Genomic DNA, 22,874 nt, shown 5'->3' on the forward strand with positions numbered 1-22,874 from the left:
GTCTTTCTTCTCTTGTCCCCTTTTTAATTGTAAGGATTCATGTTTTTTTTGGGGGGGGGGGTTGGTTTTGGTTTCTTTTTTTTTTTTTTTTTTTTTTTTTTGAGACAGGGTTCTAACTTTGTTGCCCAGACTCTAGAGTGCAGTGGTGTCATCATAGCTTACTGCAACCTCACACTCCTGGGCTCAGGTGATCCTCCTGAGTAGCTGGGACTACAGGTGTGAGCCACTATGCCTGGGTAATCTATCTGCCTACCTTCCTTCCTTCCTTCCGGCCCCAAGCAATCCACCCACCTCAGCCTCCCAGGGTGCTAGGATTACAGGCATGAGCCACTGCACCCGGACCTCTCATTTATATTTTTTAAGAAATGTTTTTTTAAAAGTTATGCAAGAAGTACATGTTCCTTACGAAAAATTAAATTATAATCCCACCCACTGCTAATAATTTGATGTATGTTGCCATATTCTTTCCACTTTTTAAAAATGACAGTATATATATATTAATGTTCTGTACATTGTTACGTAATTAATTTTCTTCCAAATGTTTCAAATAAATTTCTTTTAATGTAATGTACGTGTTTCCTGTTTAAATTCTTGTGTATTTTCCTTGTTTGGTGGCATTTTTTCCCTAGAGTATAATAAAATCTATGAGGCATTGGACATCTCTTTAATAGAGAGAGGGGAATCCTTCTATCAAGATAGGATGCATGATGTTGTAAAGGAATTTGAAAATAGAGGTAGGTTCTCTGCTTTTTTTTCCTTAACTTTTATTATAGAAATTTTCAAGCATAGGCAAAAGTGGAGAAAATTTATAACCCCCAACTTCACATACTCATCACCCACCTTCAACAATTATAAACACTGGCCAACCTTATTGTGTCTGTTTCTTCTTATACATGCTGGTTGGTTACATGTAATTTCATATATAAGTGCTTTCGTATGTGTTTCTGAAAAAACAGGCCCTTTCTCCTGCCCTGAAACCACAGTATAGTTGACCCTTGAACAATACAGGCTTGAACTGCACTGATCCACTCGTACATGGATTTTTTCCCAACCAGACACAGATCAAAAATACAGTATTCTCTGAAATCCACATTACGTTGGATGTTGGAGGGCTGACTTTTCACATACGTGGGTTACGCAGATCCAACTGTGGGATTTGGGTAGGCATGCATTTTTGTATATGTGGGGATCGTGCAACCAATCCCTTCCATATACTGAGGAACAACTGCACTATTATCACATCAAGAAAATTAATAATAATTTCTTAATACTATTAGAGTTCAGATTTCCCAAATCGATTCACAACTTTTTTAATCATTGGTTTTTTTCACAGTGTGCACTTTTTACATTTGAGATGTAGCTTAAGTTCTGTAAGTCCATTTCTGCCCCCTCTTTTTTATTTGTTTTATTGTTGAAGAAATTGGGCCATCTGTCCTATATAATTTCCCATGTGGTGGTATTCAACATAATTTCTCTATCTGTATTTTCTAAAGAAGCTTCATTAGATTCTGATTTGCATTTTCTTTTTGTTTTGGTTTTATTTACAAGAATACAAGCAGTCTTTTTGGCTTTCTTTTTGTGATGTTAAGATTGTTTAATGGTTTAGGTGTTGTCAGCCCAATCTATCCATAAATTTCCCTATCAGACTTTTCCCTAGGGGTGTTTTTTTTTTTTTTCCTTCTTCTTTTTGAGACAGAGTCTTGCTCTGTCATCCAGGCTAAAGTGCAGTGGTGTCATCACAGCTTACTACAATCTCAAACTCCTGGGCTCAAGCGGTCCTCCTGCCTCAGCCTCCCCAGCAGGTGGGACTATAGCCACGCACCACCACACCCAGCTAATTTTTCTGTTTTTTGTAGAGATGGGGTCTCAATCTTGCTCAGGCTGGTCTCGAACTCCTGACCTCAAGCGATCCTCCCACCTTGCCTCCCAAAGTGCTGGGATTACAGGCGTGAGCCACCGTGCCTGGCCTTCCCTAGTGGTTTTAACAGTTATTGATAATGACTTTGATCCACTACTTCATTAGAGATTGGAAAATGGTAGTGTTCTGTCATTCCGTCTCCATTTGTCACTAGGGATTTCTTATGCAGAACTTTGTCACATGATTATCTTGGTTACCCTGAGGTGCAGTTCATGTAAGATAGGCATGTAAGTGCTTAATTCTTTTTTTCTTTATTGGTTGTCAGATGTTTCTTAGCATCTTCCAGATATGACAAGTGAGTTGATTTTAGCATTATTGTGAATGGGTTATAGTTTATATTTTTCAATTACTTTTATTATTCTTTGTATGCGTAATGTCAGACCTCTACAGCAAAGGACATACTTCTTCATGGAACAGTGACTTTTCCGTCAGTGTTCTAGTAGAGCTGACCTGTGAGAAAGCATAGTATCTTTCTGGAAAGAAATTGGTAGGAAAACTTTTCTTATATAAATGACTTGTTGAAATGAGAGAGGTTCCCTTTTAAGGATCTTTGGTCAAGAGACCAAGATAGAGAAACACTATGGTCTGTAGACTAGTTCCCAGTGGAGAAAGACTTCAGAAGAGAATAAAATGTTCCGGAACGGCGGGGGGCGGGGGAGGGGTGCGGTTGGCACGTGTGCATGTGTTTCTCGGAAGCTGGGATTCTTTGTATAAAAGTTTCTCCTGAACAACAGGGTTAGTATGTTCCTCAGTTTTCTTTTATAATTGAAGTATTACATTCTGGTCTAAAAACCAAACACAAACAGAAGAAGTAAAAGTAAACTTTCTGGGGAGATTCTTTTATTGAGGTATAAAAAGAAGCCAGTCTGTCAGGGAGGCATGACTATGTAGAAGGAGCACAACTTTCTTCATTTAATAAAGGTGACTCTGAATCTGGCTCTGCTCCCACCCAGAACATCAGCGAAGATGAAGGAATGTCAGTCAGAGCCTGGCAGTGATGAAGATGATGATGAGAATATCATTGCTGTCTACCCACGTCCACAGAGAATTTAGCAATTTCCTTCATGAAGAAACTGAACTCTTCCATGACTTTTCCTAAGGGAAGACATAGTTAACAAGATTCGTTAACAGTAGAAGAAATTGCATATAATATTAGAGCTGAAAGGACCTGTAGAGATTATGAGGCAGAAACTTATTTTACAAACGAGGAAATTGAGTCCAGAAAAGGAATATCCTTGCAGCTTCTGACAGAGGCAGAAACAGAGTTTCCTTAGTGTGGTGATAATTCCACCCCATCCACTGCCTCCTCTAATCCCAGAGCCCAACTGATCACCCAATGTCTTGAAACAACAAAGACAGAGCACTCTGACAAAAGAAGTTGAGGGGCCTGTCCGTCAGCTTTTCCTGGTCACCAAGGTCTGTGATGAAGCTGGATCCTGCATTAGTGAGGAGGACTTTCAGTGTCCCTGGAACACAGCTAGTTTCCTGGACAAGGGCCCAGTGTGTGTCTATGTTAGAGAGTCTTTCCTTTTGTGAAGTAAAACTTTCTGAATAGGAATAAGTATATAGACATGTCCTTCTCGGCTCAGGGCCCAACTCAATATTCTAACTTGTTAAGATAATCACAATGATGAAAACCATGAGATCTAAGATAAGTGACCAAAATCCAGTGGCCTAAAAGAGAGTTAACAATGACCATGGTGGACTCTGCATGAGGTAGCAAGCACAAGTTGCATGTCTTGCACCAAAGAAGTGACATCTGACAAATTACCGTTCTTCAAAAACACTGTGTAGGCCAAAAAAAAAACATAAACAAAACATGTTCATGGGGTTCTGGTCCAAGTACTGACAGCTTGCATCCCTTATTTTAGACAAAAGAAAAACAATCATTCTGGTTGCTTTATTCCCCCTTACAGCTACATATACTTAGAGTCTCTAGAAAATTGAAGATAAAGAACCTCTAGCAACAGTCCAAGAATCAAGCTGTATTAAGGCTGCTAAACAGCTTAGATAGAAGTCATGTAGATTAGTGATTTTCAATTTTTTTTTTTTTTTTTTTGGTGCGGAGTTCAGGACCCTTTCTTCAAACTAGATATTATGTGGAACTCCACTATTTAAACAGTTGAAAGCTCAACTTGGGTTTGGAGACCACCTCAAATGGTCCCTTTAACCCTTCTGCTGGCTCCTGATTTTCTTCTACAAAACCTCTGGGCTCTGGAGATTGCAGTTTGAGAACTCACGGTCTTGTTGGGTTCCCACAATTGATAGACAGGAATTGGAGGTTCTGTAATGGGCTGGGACCAGTCCAAGCCTGCAGAGCAGGTGGCCCAGCCCTGGTCTGACTGTACGACAATCAGGATTTTATACTTACTGGGTGGGAATAAGTATAACTTATGGAGATTTAAGCAAGATCCTAGAAAGAGGAATGGTTTGTAGCAGAGAACATTGGCCCCAGATTTCTTTTTCTCCCCATGAGGTACTCACAAGCTCTCAGAACACAAGAGACATTCATTCCCATAGGTGATATAGTCAGAACCACAAACTGGCAGGTATGTGATGGGGCAGGGGATGACCGCCACTGGGTACTTCTTGTAAATGCTGCAGTCCACCTGTGTCAGACACAAGAGAATGTCCTGTTTTTCCTCCCGACCCCAAACTAGGCTTCTTTGGCCTCTATTGGGCAGGAAACAAGAGCAGGCAGTTCTAGTTCAGATATTCTGATACTGCTATGGCTACTTCTATAAGTGCTAATGTTACCATTATGAATAATATTAGTACTCCTGCCACCACTTCTACTTTTACTACTATACTCAGTCAAAATTGTTGAGCATTCCTGTGCCAGGCATTAAGTTTAAATCTTACGTGAATTTTCTTTGTTTAATCTTCAGAACAACTGAATAGGGTTGGTTCTACTATTACCTCTATTTACAGATGGGGAAATTAAAGCTTAGACAGAGAGATAACTTGTATAAGGCAAATGCTGGTAAGTTGTAGAGTCCCAACTCATTTTGAATACAGAGGCTGTACAATTAATCAAGTTACCTCTGCTTGACTCTTACATGTCCCTTCCATGAAAATATCACCAACTTCTCAGCTCTTTCTCCTTTAATTCTGGATTTTTTCTTTTTTTTAAAATTAGGACATGGTTATTTATATTTCTGTAATATTTTTTCAACTGCCTTCTGGAAAGCAGAAGCCACTTCCTCTGTGTTTGTCTCCATCTCTGATCCCTTTAAACATATTGATTTAATCCTACATATAAGTATTTGTAAGATTTGACTAAATGACAATCTATAGGAATTGAAATTAAAATGTTATTCAACATACTCACTGTTGTTAAAGGAAGATTGGCAGCTTCTGAAAGAGAAATACAGATGGAAATGTTAAAAATAGAGCAAATGAAAATTAATGAAACCTCATTAATTAATGTACGTTCTATCTTATAATTAAAGACTCCATGTTTCTTCTGGCAATGAGGCTTTGCACACTGCCCATCCTTATGCAAAATCCCAGCCCAATTCAATTGAATTGAATCCCAATTCAATTTGCTGAGGAAATTGAATGCCAATGAGTTAGGTAAGTCCTTAGTTCAGGCTAGAGAATTATCCAACTTTTCTCTTTTTATTGACCAAGGGATATTTTCTGGAGTTCATAGTGTCTTCAATAATGGTTAAAATTCAGGTAGCAATAAGAAGTATTGCAATTATCAATCCTACAAGCCTGAAACATCATCCTCAATATCTTTTCCCTTCTAATTGATATGAAGGAATGCAATGGGAATGTCTCTAAGGTGTTAGAAATTAATTTTAAGTATATAATTTTTCACCACAGAAAAGCCTAATTTTTGACTCCCTGCCTTCAGAGAATTGTGTTCTGTTTTGTTTCTCCTGGATTCATTTGGGGAGACATCCAAGTTTTTCTGCATCTTTGCACTGAGGAATAGTATCTAATAACACTAATAACTTCCAGTGTCCGTATGAAATGGAAGACTTATGGAGAAATTCGATTATTTTGTGTTGTTGTTCCATGTATGCAAATAAGAATCCCTGAAAGGGAAAACATTAGACTAAATCCTTCAAACTCCAGGTGAAACATAAGATTCTGTTTTCCGAGGCCAGGGCTGTTTCTATTCCAAACCAGCACACTTTAAATTCACGTGACCAAACATTTCTCTCAGATGCTCATATCCCAGGAGGGATTATTTGGGAAAATAAGCTTAACTGTATGGGGCACTTATGTACCCTTAACTCACCTGAGCTGCTGCAGAAATGGGTCACTGTACAGAGCAGAAGGAGCCCCACAATGATCTTCATGGTGGAAATGGCTGTGACGAAGAGGCTGCTCTGAGATTGTCCCCACAGCTGCATCAGCCATGGCCTAGGAAGGGGTCACGTTTATATGGCAAGGCTCGGTTTCTCCACCTTTCCTGTGAGTCATCCAGGGTCAGTGTTGGCTCCGAGAGGATCTCAAAGCACAACATCACACCCTGGGCAGTGTTGCAGTACTGGTTGCTTAATTGCAACTTCCTATCTGACCAACATATTGGTTATTTGAGGGGAGAAGGATTTTTCTCTCTGACTTATAGGTGAGGATTGTTTAGAATTCTAAACTTCATGCAGTAGAAGAGATTAAGTAGGGACTGCTTGGCCTAGTTATAAAATAAGTGAAAATTTCAAACTTCCTTTATTTTACCAAAATGGAAGTTATTAAACTCAGATTAGACAGATTGTACCTAAATTTATATCTTGCTCCTCGGAAAATATTGTTTTATTTTTGAGGCAATAAACCTATGAAACAAGCTGGGATTTAATGGAAGGAACAGTGACCTTAGCATTTACACGCTATGGGGAAGAGCGTTGACATATTACTTTTGACATTTTCTACCTGTATGATCTTGGATAAGTAATTTATCTCCTGTAAGCTCGTGTCAGTTAGGAAGACTTGGTTATATTGTGGCAACATATAACCACAAGATTTCTGCGACTTAAAACAAAATAATTTTGTTTGCTTCTTACTCGGGCTACCACACGTATAGTGGCCAGCTGATGGAGCTGCATTGCCTTCTCCATGGATGATCGTCAGACAGACTAGTCACTTTTTGGAATATTGCTGCCCAGGTGAAATGCCGACACATTCTCAAGGATTTCTCTTTTCAGCAATGTTCCAGCCTGAAGTGATTACTTCCCTTCATGGTCATGTGGCCATCGCATGGCCTCAACCAGCCATAGAGACTCTGTATGGATTGAGTGCAATCAATCTTACCTTGTCCCTGCAGGTCAGAGAGGGAGAACTGGCATAGTTGGCAAACAGCACAGAGACCACCCCAGAGCCTGAGTTTCATCCCCTGTCCACTGGGGCCTACTCTTAGCCATGACAGAGTTCACGTAATTGGGGTCATTTACATGAAAGTCTGTTTTAAAGCACAGTGCATTTAATGATGTTATGGTGATTGTTATTATTGATGAGACAAGAGCTAATGCTATGAATAGCAGACATTAGATTGTACATTGTATTTTCCAAGCACAGTTGTCCAAATGGCTGTGTGTACATTGAGCTTAAGGATATATGTCTTAAATGAAGACCTAGGGGAAGGCAATGGATCTATTCCATCAGTTTATTGCTTGGCAGATTTATTTTAGTACATTCTGAAACACACATCTATAAAAGATATTAAGCAAATAATAACTGATATTGCATGACCTCCTAAAATTTGGACTCTTACTTCTGTTTGGAAGGCAATATAATCTAGTGGTTAAGAACATGGGCACTGAGTCCAGTGAATTTCATTTGGAATTTTTCTTCTAAAAAAATGACTCTGTACCTTTGAGTATATAGGTTAATATCTGATACTTTAGTTTTCTCATCTTTACAACAGAAGTAATATTTACCTCACAGGGAGTTTTGAATGCTAAATGAGATTTTCCACACACATACAGCTATATAGTGGACCCTTGAACAAAGTGGAGTTTAGGGGCATCTACCCCCCATGTAGTTGAAAAATTTGCATATAACTTTTGATTTCTCCAAAGCTTAACTGCTAATAGCCTGCTGTTGACCAGAAGCTAATGGTTAACGTAAGTAGCCAATTAAAACATATTTTGTATATATATTATATACTGTATTCTTGCAACAAAGTAAGCTAGAGAAAAATACATTCAGAAAAGCAGATGAAAGAGGAATATATTTACAATTCATTAAGTAGAAGTGGATCATCATAAGGGTTTTATCTTCATTGTCTTCACATTGAGTAGATAGAGGAGGAAGGAGAGGGGTTAATCTTGCTGTCTCAGGGTGGCAGATGTGGAAAAAAGCTGCATATAAGAAGAACTGTGCAGTTCAAACCTGTGTTGTTCAAGGGTCAACTGTATATGTAATCTCTTATGGATATGTGTGTATGTGTGTGTGTGTGTTTGTTTATCAGGCTGCCAAGCTCATAATTAGATCTTGATATATGGTAGCTAATAATATTGTAATATGATCTTTGTAACAACTCATTAAGAAGGGAATTTTACCAGTGAGTAAGTTGAAGCTCAGAGGATTTAAGTAATTTTTCTAAGATCATGATACCAATGATACTAATTAATGGAGAAGACTGCTGAGTCCAGTCATGGAAAAGAAGCTAAGTGAAGGTTCTAATAAATAGAAGTAATTGTATGTTTTATTATTTGCCATGCAAGTTTGAAGCAACTAAATCCTGAGAAAAAGCCATTGTTATTCCAAATGAGGTGTCTTTATTGTAGACTGAAAATGCAGTTTCATCAAAGAGGAATAGGAATGGAATCAAAACATGATCAGGATCATGGGGACAGATGGGGTCACAGGTTTTTTGGGGGTTTTTTTTGTTTGTTTTTAGACGTGATAATCAAAGGAGGGGAATGGAAGGAACTGAGGCTTCAGCAAGCTCTAGAATAGACTGTCTTAAGACCAAAGGGAAGAAGAAGAAAATCAAGATACGTGGCAGAGGGTAGCTAATTAGAGGTATGTACAGAGATAAAAAATAAGATTAAGAGCACAGATGAAGCACCATTCCTTTGACCCAAGAGACAGGAAGAGTGAATGAATGTAGAGACAGAGATATTTTGAAAGGTAAGGAAGGAGAGATGAGAGGCGAATGCATTGTAAGGTATCTCTGGTTGTTGAGTGCTAGGGTTGCTTTTTGCAGTGGGAGAATTGGGTTGGTCTGAAAACTTGACAAAGATGGTAGAAGGCCTAGTACAGACATTGATGAGAGCATGTCCGATAGCCAACAATGGAGGTACAGATGGATGTGTGGCCACTAACCAAAGTATCAGTGGATGCATGGCCACTAGCCAAAGCTAGCACTAGAGTTTAGAAGGTGTAATCTGTACTATGCTGCACATTTCTCCCAAAATTTTCATGACACAGAGTGAGAAATGGGGAAGAGTGATTTTCTGGATAGGGAGTGGGTATATCAGAGAGTTGAGGGGACCCTAAAGACTGTGTTAGGAGGTGGTAAGGCTTAAAATAGTTAAGTGTTCCAGGAGGTTCTGTGAACTATGCAAGGTGCAAGCAATTAAGTGTTTAGAGATCAAGGTTTAGGCAAAATGTGGACTTAGTAGGTGTGGGGAATATGACTAATTGTTTATGAAGGCTGTGGCTAGGAGGCAAGGTGTCAGATTTAATTTCTCAGGGGTAGGGCTGAGATAATGGTCCTCAGGGTGCAATCAAAGATCAAATACATGAAGGACTGGTGGAAATATAGTTCTCTCTGTTGAATAGGGTGAGAAAAGGTGAGGTCAAGGGATCAGGTGTGGGGTTGCTTTGGGTTTTGGCTGCTGTTTGTTTACATGGAGAAGAAATTTTCAAGCTGGACGTAGGCAACAAATTATGCAGAAACATTTTGGAATATAAGATGAAGACTGGGAAGATAGAAAGTAGTCCATTTCAGGCTGAGGGCAGTTTGTTCATCCCTCCTTATAGTCCTGCAAGGTAGGAGTGGGGTGGGGAAATGAGGCCTTGTAAGAGAGAATCTCTATGGCAATGGGTCCATTCCCAGGAAGGCAGGATAAAATTACTGCAAAAAAATTTAAAAACAAAGTAAGATACAAGTTTGAGATTCTTGGGTATTTCTTCCCTTGTAGATTTGAGGTGCTACAAGGGAAATGCAGCTTAGTACAGACATTGATGAGAGTATGTCAGATAGTCAGCAATGGTTGCAAAGATTAATGGCCACTAGACACAGTTAGCATTACCTTTTAGAAGAGCAGGATTAAAACTTCTAATCTCAGGTCCCATTTATTTATTTTTGTTTTTGCTGTGATTGCCTTTGAGGTTTTCTTCATAAATTCTTTGCCTAGGCCAATGTCTATAACAGTTTTTCCAACATTTTCTTCTAGAATTCTTATAGTTTCACACCTTAGGTTTTTAAGTCTGTTATCCACCGTGAGTTGACTTTTGTGAGAGGTGGAAGGTGCAGATCCTGTTTCAGTCTTCTATATGAGGCTATCCAGTTTTCCCAGCACCATTTATTCAATAAGGATTCTTTCCCCCAGTGTATGTTTTTGTCTGCTTTGTCAAAGATTAGATGGCTATGTGAGGGTGGTTTTATATTGTTCCATTGGTCTATGTCTTTATTCTTGTGCCAGTACCCTGCTGTTTTAGTTTCTATAGCCTTGTAGTATAGCTTGAAGTCTGGTAAATTGATGCCTCCCAATTTGTTCTTTTTGCTTAAGATTGCTTTTGCTATACAGGGTCTTCTCTGGTTCCATACAAAGTGTAGAATTATTTTTTCTAGATCTGTGATGTTGGTATTTTAATAGGGATTGTGTTGAATCTGTAGATCACTTTGGATAGTATAGATGTTGTAACAATATTGGTTCTGCTGACCCGTGAGCATGGTATGGTTTTCCACCTGTTTACGTCCTCTGCTGTTTCCTTCCTCAATGCTTTGTAGTTCTCCCTATAGAGGTCTTTTACCTCCTTAGTTAAGTATATTCCTAGGTACTTTATTTTCTTTGTTGCTATTGTGAAGGGTACTGAATCTTTGATTTGGTTCTTAGTTTGACTGTTGTTGGCGTATAGGAATGCTACTGATTTCTGTACATTGTAAGAAAACTCAATGATATGCAAGTAAAAATGGATAACCAGCACAAAGAAACCACAAAAAACAATCCAAGACTTGGAAGAAAAATTCATTAAAGAAATTGATATATTAAAGAAAAGTCAAACCGAACTCCTGGAAATGAAGAATTTATTCAAGGAATTGCAAAACACAGTGGAAAGCCTCAAGAACAGGGTAGATCAAACAGAAGAAAGAATCTCAGAGATCGAAGATAACACCTTTCAATTAAATAAATCAGTCACAGAGATAGAGCAGAGAAATAAAAGAGTAAAGCTTATAAGAAATGTGGGATTATGTGAAGAAGCCTAACGTGAGAATCATAGGCATTCCTGAGGGTGAAGAAGAAAATACACAAGGGTTGGAGAAGTTATTTGAGCATATAATAGAGGAAAATTTCCCAGGCCTTGCTAAAAATCTAGATATCCAGGTACTAGAAGCTCAAAGGACTCCTGGGAAATTCATCACAAACAGGAAGACACCAGGACACACAGTCATCAAAATGTCTTTGTTTAGAGCACAGGCCTGCCACACCAGATCTTGGGGTGGGGCTGGCCACACCTGACAGTGTAGGGTAGGGCTGGCCAAACCAGAAAGACCAACCATGTGATTTAGGGTTGGGAGTCCAGTTGACCTAGAGACTGAATTAAACAATGGGGCAATCAATCGTGCTCATGTAATAAGTCCCTCATAAAAACTCGACATTAAGACTTAGGAAGCTGCCCCGGTTGGCAGTACTCCACATGTGCTGTCACACATTGATGCCACACAGAAAGTAATAATGTCCTGACTGCACAGGGAGAGGACAAAGTAGGGTTTGCCCTGCCCCTGTCCTGTTTCTTCCTTTGACTGATTTTAACCTGTGTCTTTTTCCTATAATAAACTATAACCATGAGTATAATAGCCTTCAGTGAGTCATGTGAATCCTTCCAGTACATTGTCGAGCATGAGGTTGGTTATAGGAACCTCTGAATTTGTAGTTGATGTCAGAATTGAGGGCAGTTTTATGGAGGACTCTGCCCTCAACCTTTGTAGTTAAGCTAACTCCAGGTAGGGATTATCACTGGGTATGGGAGTATGTGGGATATGTGAGCAGTTTAGGAAATGAACATGTGGGTATCTGCTAGAAGCAAAACAAATCCAATTAAATTCAAACAACAGCAAGGTGAGCTTTTCAGGAGAAAGAGCAGGTTAGCAAATGTGCATTGTGAAGGAGGTCAGCAGGAGAAGCTGGGAACAAGTTTAAGAGTATGAGAAGGGCTGAAGTATAGAATCAAATAAAAGTTTGAAATAAAGGAACAAGGGGGCAGTGAGGCTAATAAACAACTGAAGAAATTGATTTTTTATAAGGATAGAAGCACTAGAGGACAGGTTCTGACAACTGGTGGGAGCATAAGGACAATTCAGGGGGATAGGCAAGGCAAGCAATTATAGCTGCGGGAACATTTTGGAAAGAGATAAAAAAAAAAGCTTAAGAAATGAGCAGGATGGAAATGATGGAAAACACATAGGTGGCTACACCATGGTGGATGAGATATGACAAGTTCAGGAGGTGGATGTCATTCCATACATAGGAGCAGCTATAATCAGTGAGCAACTGAGGAGTAAAGAGTAGCTGAGGAAAAAATGTGTGTGTGTGTTGGGGTAGGGATGCAGATGTGGTCAGTGAGGTTAGCTGGCAATTGTAGAGTGACTGAAGAGAGTGTAATCAAAGCAAGAAGAGCCACAGACCAGACACAGCACTTTTCAAATCAGCTAGGAAGTTTAGGAATCAAATAGGAAGAAGAATAGCATTTGGAAAGGGGAGAAGTTGATGTAATAAGGACAGCAGAGAGGATATACATCTACCAGTATGGAAACAGCTAGAAAACAAAGTAGAGAAACAATGTGGATGGGAGGAGGCTGGAGACATATGTAGTCTACAAGAGTCCCAGGATTTCCCATGTATGTATGAAACTCGACTCTAGGTCCTCATAAGGTGACAACTGGAGAAGTGCAGAAATAAAAGCAGCTGAAGTCAAGGAGTAACTAAATGAGTAAGAACCACACAAGAGACAGAATGATGGACGTAACAAATAAAGCAAGAACAAATGAAGAAAGAACAAATAGCGAGACCAAGAGGATGGAGGCTCACACCACAGAAGCTTGGGAGGCAGGCAGGATTGGTCCAGTTGAAAACAGGAAGCTGCAGTCATTGCAAAAGGAGGTGAAGCCTAAGACCAGAGACTCACAGGAAACAGGACAGCTGAGAAAATGAGGCAGCTGGTGGAAAACAAAGTAGGGAAATAAAACATATAAGAAACAGTAATTCTGAATTAGAATATAAACCACATGATACTATTACCTTCTATAAAAATAAAAGTAATTATAGAAGAACCATACTAGAAGTTTAAGAAGGAAGGAAGACCCATATTTGGATATATAAGGTTTACTGGCTATAAGGAAAAAAAAAGAATAAATATAAATATGCAGTCTTAAAATTACTTCTTTTGAAGATGTTCGTTTTAAAAAGCATTCTGTAAAATATAAAACAAATAAAAACAGTTCAGAATAAATTAGAAGTCAGGATCATATCAATTTTTTTGCAACAACAAATATAATACAATTTATAATTCTCTCAGAACATGCTTTTCTGCCACCTGTATATTTTCTTCAGTGAAATGTCTGTTCTTGACTTCAGCCCATTTTCCAATTGAGTTGTTTGTTTATTATTGAGTATCCTAGATACTAGTTATTTCTGGATTTATGGATTACAAATGTTTTCTTGAAGACTATAGTTTGTCTTTTCATTTTTAATAGGTTATTTCAAAAAGTAAAAGAATTCAAAAGTCTTAAATTTTGATGAGATACAATATGAGGTATTTTAAGGTTGGTTTTTTGACTTAAAGTGGTATAATAGAGTCAGCTTACATCAGCCCTTGAGAATTGGTTATTAAATATTTAGGGATTGTACAAACTGATTGTTAAGGGTAGCTTGAATTTGGTCACTTGAAAGTATTTACACCACAAAAGTTAGGAAATGCTACCAGTCAGGGCTCTTGCCTACTCTCTCCTCAACACTGCTCGTCCCTAAAGTATGTTTTAGTCAGAGAAAAATGTAATCATTTATTTATTTAATAGCTTTTGAATTTTAGAATCACCTTAATTTTAACCAAGCCTTTTTTTTAAGTTTATTTAACCTCATTAGATAAATTGAAAAACTCAAATTTGTATTTACCAAGAATTTATATATGGCAAAACAAGTCTTGCTGGATTTTTTTATCTTTTGTCCAAAATACACATACCTTTTCTGAGTGCAACAGAAGTAGTGACACAGATGATGGTAGAACTGGTTCAGAAGAAATAAAGATGAATAGAGTTTTTACTGGTTTTACTCAACAGTATGTTCCCTTATAAAATGGAATTTAATTCTGTAACCATTATGAACAGCTAACACCATAGTGTTTCATCACTTATGGGAATGTTTTTTGCTAATTAAGCAATGAAAACATTAAAATTTAAGTAGCATATTTTTACATACAAGGTAGAAAGAAGATCAAATCAAAATAATTCTTTAGATGATGAAAACAGTAAATTCTTTCATTGAATTTAAAAGGCTTATGAAAACAGAGGCTAAAAGTTTCATCTAAAAATATCAGTGCTTTATGTGCTTCTTATTAAATGTCACTTCAGTTTGCTTAGACTAAAATAAACATACACAGTTGCTGAGACATCAGTGAAAGACTGGATCAAAGATACTTGGAAATATTGGGTGAATTTTTGGCAAAGATGGTTGCTCAGCTATCACTTTCCATTAACACCATAGCGTGCTGGCATGTGGTATGAAATATTAACTCATGGAATAAATCAAGCTGGTGAAGCATCGTTCACTGTAACTTGACTAGTAATTGGGCAATTACCTGTGATGGTGTAAATATGAAGGAAGAACTTTTTTTTTCCTATTTGGCAACAAACACAACTAACTCTAAGCTACATAAAACTCTGAAGGATTACATTGTCAGCAAATATGGTGTGAAACTGAAGTTTTGCATAGTTGTATGTTCTGATACTGAACCTAGAATGACAGGGAAACATGCTGAAGTGGTTCCCCAGATTAAAGAGCTTGTTCTAGAATGTAAATTACTTCTTTCTTTATGGAGAAAATCTCACTATGAGAATGAAAATCATTCGAAGTAAACAGTGTTCTTAATGAAAGTAAAAATTCTGAATTACAGAAGACTAATGCATTACCTCTTGGCTATTGTCTTTATTATGTAGTATTATGTATGCTGATCTTAACAATGGTTACTGCCTGTTTATGCAGGGTTTTTTTGTTTATATGAAAATAAATTTTAATTTTTTCTGTTAAAAATTTGGGACATGCAAGAAGAACATGAATAAAGCACTCATGATCCTGTATCTTAGAAATAATTACTGTCTATAATTTGATTTCCTCCTCGCTGCCAACAAATGCCATAAATTCGCATACACTAAGATCTTGTTATTGGTCCATTTCCTAATGGCTGGCCTCCCTCTTTAAATAGAAGCTATTATAGTTGTTGGAGCTATTGAGAAGAATTTTTTTTATGTAATAGCTTTTTTAAATTTTTTATTTATCTATTTTTTAATTTCAGGATATTATGGGAGTACAAAACATTTTGGTTACAAGTTATTACTTTGCCTCACCCAGGCCAGGATTAGAGGCATGCTCTTCCCCCATACAATGCTCACTGCATCCATTAGTTGTGAGTTTACCATCCCCACCCCTCCAGCCCCCAATGAATATTACTACCACATGAGCACCTTAGTGTTGATCAGTTAGTGCCAATTTGGTGGCAAGTACAAATGGTGCTTATTCTTCCATTCTTGTGACACCTCACTTTGGAGGATTGGCTCAAGCTCTATCTAGGATAATATAAGAGGAACTAGATCACCGTTGTTTTTTGTAATTGAGTAGTATTCCATAGTATACATATACCATATTTTATTAATCCATTCATGGATTGAAAGGCACTTGGGTTGTTTCCATATCCTTGCAATAGTGAATTGTGCTGCCATAAACATTGGAGTGCAGATGTCTTTATTATAGAATGTCTTTTGTTCCTTTGGGTAGATGCCTAGTAGTGCTATTGCTGGATCAAATGATATTTCTATTTTTAGCTCTTTGAGGTATCTCCAAATTCTTTTCCACAGAGATTGTACTAATTTGCAGTCCTACCAGCAGTGTAAAAGTGTTCCTATCTCTCCACATTCTCACCAGCATTTGTTTATGGTTTTTAGGGAGAAATGTTCTGTTGAGTATTTCAAGTACTAAACAAACTTGTACTGTTTCTGCAAGATTTGAAACTAGTCTGATCTCAAATTTTTAAAGATATGAGTCAGCCAGACTTACTTATTTGTCTGATACCTTTGGTATTTTTTAACGATTTTAGTACTACCATTCAAGAAAAAAATGTAGACTGTTTTTCATGAACTAAGGACAAAAACGAAAGTTAGATGCTTGTATGAACAGAGTTTCTACAAATTGTTATGATAGACATAATGATCCAACAATTATCAATCAGTTGGTGATAATTTTGGTATTGAACATCTGTGAAAAGTTATCAGCAAAACCTTATACATTTGTTTCCAATTTAAATTTTATTTTCTGTCAAAAGAATATTTATGCATAGGGAATTTATGGATCCAAAATCTATTCCTTTCATCAAATGTAATTTCATGTTAGCTGTAATTTTACACAACAAATTTTGGAACTGGCTACTGATGAAGGATTAAAAATTAATTTTGAAAACACAGTGTCACTTTCTCTGTTTCATATAACAGTTAAAATTGAATATTCTGAGCTTGCTGAAATTGCTTTAAAATATATTTTCTGAAATTAATATAAATATTCTCTGTGAGATCAGCTTTTCAAAAAATGAGTGTTATTTAAATAAAACGACACAGAAAGTTTAAAAATAAATTATCCTCTTGCAGCATTGTTGGCAATAGATTAAGTTAACAAGCAAGGAGCACATTAAAACTTTTAACAGCTGCAAGAACAGTGTTTTTTCAAAATGCTCATACAGGTGTTTCTTGTGGAAAATTGCTATTTTACTCAACATTTTTTAACTGCAGAAAAACAAAATTATGAACTAAAGCAACTAACAATATTGAGTACCTACATGTATGCACACTTTGTATAACATAAAGGTTTCTTATTTATTCCTTTTCCTATATTATATTTGTACTTATGGAATTTGTTAAAATTAATTTTATATCTGAATTTAATAATAAATGTTAGATTTGTACTTTCTTTGACATCTTATCATTTCATTTGCTAGTAATTCATTTTATTGTCTTTTGTACAAATATTGGTCTTTGAAGGCTTGGATATTTTTAAAAAATTGGTCCTTAAATGCAAATTGTTTAAGAACTTCACTAGAGAATTTGACAATGTGTTGTAGTCATGGAGAGATGTGGGGAGCGCGGACGCCATTACAAGATGGCGCCGATTTCCGGTGGCTTGGCTGAGGTAAACAAGTGTGGCGCATGTGTAGTACATCTGTAGGTCTGTTACATAAGTATGCATATGAGGTTTTCTGACTCGGCCTATTGGTGACCGCTTGTGATTGACTTTGACCTATCTCTGTTACTTCCTGTTTCCCTGAGGGTATATTACTGTGTGAGAGCTTGTGCTCAGGGTCTTCCGCATCTTGAAGCTTAGAGGGATCCCCAATAAAGCACTGTAGAAGAACTCCTGTTGCCGCGTCTTCCTTGCTGGCGAGGCGGGCGCGACAAGTGGTGCCGAAACCCGGGAACTGTACCACCAGGGCACCAGCGGAGACGACCTCTTGTGAGGTGAGTTCAGAACTACAGTGTGGGACGGCCAATTTCCCCGCCCCCAAGAGAGACATGGGCAACATACCACTACGCCGGTTTCTGTGGCCTCTGAAAACTCTGCTTGCTGAAAATAAAATCCATGTTGACGATCATGACCTAAAGAGATTGTTGAGGGAGGTGGACCGGGTATCCCCTTGGTTCCTAGCCTCCGGCTCGCTCACCATACCATCTTGGAGGAAGGTGGGCCATGATCTACGCGAGGCGTTAGATTTAAGGCCTGGCGTCTTGATACTTCATAGGTTAGTTATGGATTGCCTAAAGTGCGATCCACAGGGTTCGCGGAGCGCGGCAGAACAGCTTGCGGAAGTGCAGTCTCAGCTCTCAGAAGGAGGGAGAGGGGAAGGAGTTGCAACGGTTAAGGACGATCAGTCATGTCAGGTAGAGAACCGGCGAACGGGTGACGACCCGCTGTTGCCAGAATTTGAGAATTTGCATGTGTCCGAGGCGGAAGATGAATCGTCCGCCTCGGAAGGGGAAGAAGCTACCCCCTCTTTTCAGCAGTTGAGAAAGGAAATACGGGGACTTAAAAAACAGGATGTGGTCCAGCCGAGAAGGCAGGCCCCGCCCAGGCTCGATATAGAGACCTGGCCTCCCCCGTATTCCCTGCCCCCACCTACAGCGCCCCTCGTTGGGCCCGCACCGGGAGGTGGAGCGTCTCTCCTCCCCCCAGAAGCGCGGAGAGAGCTAGGATTTGCTTTCCCTGTGTATGTGGACAACAATAATCAGAGATATTGGCAACCTGTGGACCATAAGCAATTAAAGGAATTTGCAGAGGCGGTCCGCAACTGGGGGCATAGCGCAGCCTACACTTTAGTACTGCTGGAGAGGCTTGCCGCTAGTGCCCTAACGCCCACGGATTGGCAGCAGGTGGTGCGCGCGGCGCTATCCACGGGCCAATATCTAGACTGGAAGTCCATGTATTATGACGGGTGTGCCGCGCAGGCCCGTGCGAATGCAGCCCAGGGAGGCGGCAGAGCAGCGTGGACTTTTGACATGCTCACCGGACAGGGACAGTGGGCCAATAATCAAACGGCCTACCCGGAGGAGGTGTATGTCCAGGTAAATCAGATAGCCATTAAGGCTTGGAAGTGTTTGCCCAAACGGGGGGAGGTGCGTGGCAATCTGACAAAAATTGTCCAGGCTCCGGCAGAGCCGTTTTCGGATTTTGTGGCTCGCATGATGGATGCCGCAGGAAAGATTTTTGAGGACGTAGACACGGCCTTGCCGTTGGTTGAGCAACTGGTTTTTGAGCAGGCCACTTCGGAATGTCGGAATGCTATTACGCCATGGAAAAGTAAAGGATTAAATGCATGGCTGAAGGCTTGCAGGGAGATTGGGGGTCCTCTGACTAATCAAGGCCTGGCGGCCGCGGTCATAGCAGCACAAGCCCAGCAACAACACTGTTGCTACAACTGCGGCAAGCCCGGTCACTTAAAAAGACAGTGCCGAGCGCCAAGTAAGGTGAAGCAATCATCTTCACAGCCGGGGGTTTGCCCCGTGTGCCAGAAAGGTCGGCACTGGGCCGCAGAGTGCCGGTCCGTTAAAGATAAGGACGGCCGGCCCATCTCCCGAGGGCCTAGCGGCAGCATGGTTGCACTCCAAAAAACGGGAGGCGGGGCCCACGACCCCAGGGCCCGCAAACATATGGGGCGATGCTGGCGCAGGACAGCCCCCAGGGGCCCCCGGGCCCGTCTCTGCTGACCCCGGGGACTCGTCCCTCCTTGAATCCGGCGCTACCGGGGGGGAACCTAGGAGGGCCACCCCCGGTTCCGCAGGATTGGACCTCCGTGCCACCACCCTCACAGTTTTGACACCTGGGTTAGGATGTCAACCTATCCCTTCAGACTTTAAAGGACCTCTGCCCAATCATACTGTGGGATTAGTGCTTGGGAGGTCATCGGCTACCTTAAAAGGGCTGATTGTCCACCCGGGGGTTATAGACTCAGACTTCCAGGGGCCAATAAAGGTCATGTGCTCATCACCTCGGGGAATTATCTCCATCCACCCCGGAGACCGATTTGCTCAGCTTCTGCTCCTCCCTAGCCTTCACGCTTGGTTCCCCAGCAAGCAAGAGCCACGTGGTAGTAAGGCGTTCGGGTCGTCCGGAGGCACTTGTACCTTTCTGTCTTTGGATTTAAACACCCGTCCGACCCTTGTATTGACTGTTCAGGGAATAAAATTTGAGGGTTTGCTGGATACGGGAGCAGACACTAGTATCATATCTGAGCGGTGGTGGCCTAAAGGCTGGCCGCTCACCCGCTCAGAGGCAACTTTACAGGGCCTGGGTTACGCTTCGGCCCCAGCCGTGAGTGCCCGAACTCTGTCTTGGAGTGATCTTGAAGGCGGTAGGGGTAGTTTTAAGCCTTTTGTTCTCCCCTTGCCAGTGAATCTCTGGGGCAGAGACGTCCTGAGACAGTTAGACCTTAAGCTGACAAATGAGTATTCTGCTCAGAGCCAAGGCATGATGAGTACCATGGGATGGGTCCCAGGTAAAGGATTAGGAAAGAATTTGCAAGGCAGGACAACACCACTTAGGCCTAGTCACAATCCCGGTAGACAGGGACTGGGTTTTTCCTAGGGGCCGCTGAGGCTGCCTTGCCCATTCCCTGGGTTTCGGAGGACCCGGTGTGGGTGTCTCAATGGCCATTACCCTCCGACAAATTGCTTGCAGCCCGTGAGTTGGTGCAGGAGCAGCTCACTCTTGGGCACCTTGAACCCTCTCATTCGCCTTGGAATACCCCTATTTTTGTGATTAAGAAAAGGTCAGGAAAATGGCGCTTACTGCAGGACCTAAGGGCAGTCAACGCCCAGATGCGCCTAATGGGGCCTGTCCAGCGAGGGTTGCCCCTTCTTTCTGCCTTGCCCAAGCATTGGAATCTGATCATTTTGGATATTAAAGACTGTTTTTTCTCTATTCCCCTTCACTCATCTGACAAAATTAGATTTGCATTTACACTCCCTTCCATGAACCACGAGCAGCCTGATGAAAGGTATCACTGGCGGGTCCTACCTCAGGGCATGGCTAACAGCCCCACTCTATGTCAACTTTACGTGAGCGCGGCTCTCCAGCCTGTTCGACAGAAGTATCCTAAGGTAAGAATCATCCATTACATGGATGACATTCTGCTCTGCCATCGGGACGCCCAATTGTTGCTTCAGGTCTTCGCCTTCCTTCATGTTCAGTTAAAGGAAAGGGGGCTGTCTATAGCTCCCGATAAAGTGCAGGAAGGGGAAGTGGGCTCATTTCTTGGCAGTAGCATCCTTCCTGATAAAATTGTGCCTCAGAGGCTATCCATTCGAAGGGATGCTTTGAAAACTTTAAATGATTTCCAGCGGTTATTAGGAGACATCAATTGGCTTCGGCCTTTTTTGGGCCTTACCACTTCTGAACTAAAACCTTTATTTCAGATTCTTGAGGGAGACCCTCATATCACATCCCCTAGAACCTTGACTCCGGAAGCCCTAAAGGTCTTGCATAGGGTTGAGGAAGCCATTAAGAGTGCGCATCTGGTACGCATTCGTCACCAGGACCCTTTTCTTCTCTGCCTGCTCCCCTCTCCTACACTTCCTACAGCAGTGCTTTGGCAGGATGGTCCCCTTCTCTGGGTACATCCTCAAGCCTCTCCGGGAAAGGTGATTGATCACTACCCGACCTGTGTAGCTGACCTCGCATTAAAGGGCCTTCACATGGCTCTCTCCCACTTCGGGCGCTACCCAGAGAGCCTCATCTGTCCATACACTTCTAACCAGATAGACACCTTATGTGCCACTCTTGATGCATGGGCAGTGCTGCGGTGCGCTTTCCCAGGAGGCATTGACAATCATTACCCCAAACATCCCCTATTACAATTTGCTATGAGAAATGACCTCATTTTCCCGAAGGTGACTTCGGCACACCCACTGCCTAATGCCCTGGATGTCTATACTGATGGCTCTAAAACAGGCATTGGGAGTTATGTTGTCCGGGACCAGGTGTTTACTAAGCAATTCCCTTACGCCTCCCCTCAGCTGGTGGAGTGTGCAATAGTTGGCCTGGTTCTCAGCACCATCACCGATCCCATTAATATCATCTCAGACTCTTGCTACGTGGTTAACGCGGTGAAGGTTTTGGAAACTTCCCCTTATATCCTTCCTAAAAGTACAGTTTTCTCCTTATTCACGGACCTCAGAAGCATCATCCTGAGTAGGACCAACCCATTCTCTATTCAGCATATCAGAGCACACTCCCTCCTGCCTGGACCCATGGCGGCGGGAAATGCAATGGCAGACCAGGCCACCCGCACTCTTTGGGTGGCTGATAACCTTGCTGCCGCCAAAGATTTTCATACACTTTACCATGTGCCAGCTGAGACCTTGCGTCTCCGATTTCACATCTCGCGCGCCGAGGCGCGTGAGGTTGTGTTGCAGTGCCACACTTGTGCTCCGTTTCGCAATGTCGCACATACGGGAGTAAATCCCAGGGGTCTGCGACCATTGCAATTGTGGCAAATGGACGTCACTCATATTCCCTCTCTAGGAAAAACTTCCTTTGTTCATGTGTCCATAGACACCTGTTCTGGTATCCTCCATGCCACGCCACTAACGGGGGAAAAAGCCAGTCATGTCATCATCCATTGCTTGGAGGCTTGGGCTGCCTGGGGCAAGCCACGTACTATTAAAACAGACAATGGCCCCGCTTATACCTCCAGAGTTTTCCAACAATTTTGTGCTCGCCTCGGAGTCAAACACCTCACTGGCCTCCCCTACAATCCTCAGGCACAAGGCATTGTGGAGCGTGCCCATGGCACGCTCAAGGCTTATCTACAAAAACAGAAAGGGGGAGATGCCCTGGAGGCCATACAGAGGTCCCCTAAAGGTACCATTTCCCTTGCCCTTTTTACCTTAAATTTTTTGACTTTGGATGTGTCCGGCCGCTCTGCGGCAGAGAGACACACGTCCCCCCCGGTGGCTCGCCGCGAGGTGGTAAAATGGAAGGACGTCTTGACGAGCCAGTGGAGAGGCCCGGATCCGGTTATA

At 41.1% G+C, this 22,874-nt stretch overlaps 2 protein-coding genes across 2 annotated transcripts in view; one reads left to right on the forward strand and one right to left on the reverse strand.

Moving 5' to 3' along the window:
* The window catches only part of LOC123638115 (ovomucoid-like), an 88,449-nt gene that overhangs the window by 11,242 nt on the left and 54,333 nt on the right, over positions 1-22,874 (forward strand). The window lies entirely within an intron of this gene.
* Positions 2,968-6,231, reverse strand: SPINK7 (serine peptidase inhibitor Kazal type 7). The gene is made up of 4 exons (XM_045552585.1): positions 6,171-6,231; positions 5,250-5,275; positions 4,403-4,527; positions 2,968-3,013 (listed from the first exon to the last, which is right to left on the reverse strand). The coding sequence occupies exons 1-4, from the start codon at positions 6,229-6,231 to the stop codon at positions 2,968-2,970; spliced, it is 258 nt and encodes an 85-aa protein (XP_045408541.1).

The sequence above is a fragment of the Lemur catta genome, chromosome 5, assembly GCF_020740605.2.
Source record: "Lemur catta isolate mLemCat1 chromosome 5, mLemCat1.pri, whole genome shotgun sequence".
Taxonomy (NCBI): Eukaryota; Metazoa; Chordata; class Mammalia; order Primates; family Lemuridae; genus Lemur; species Lemur catta.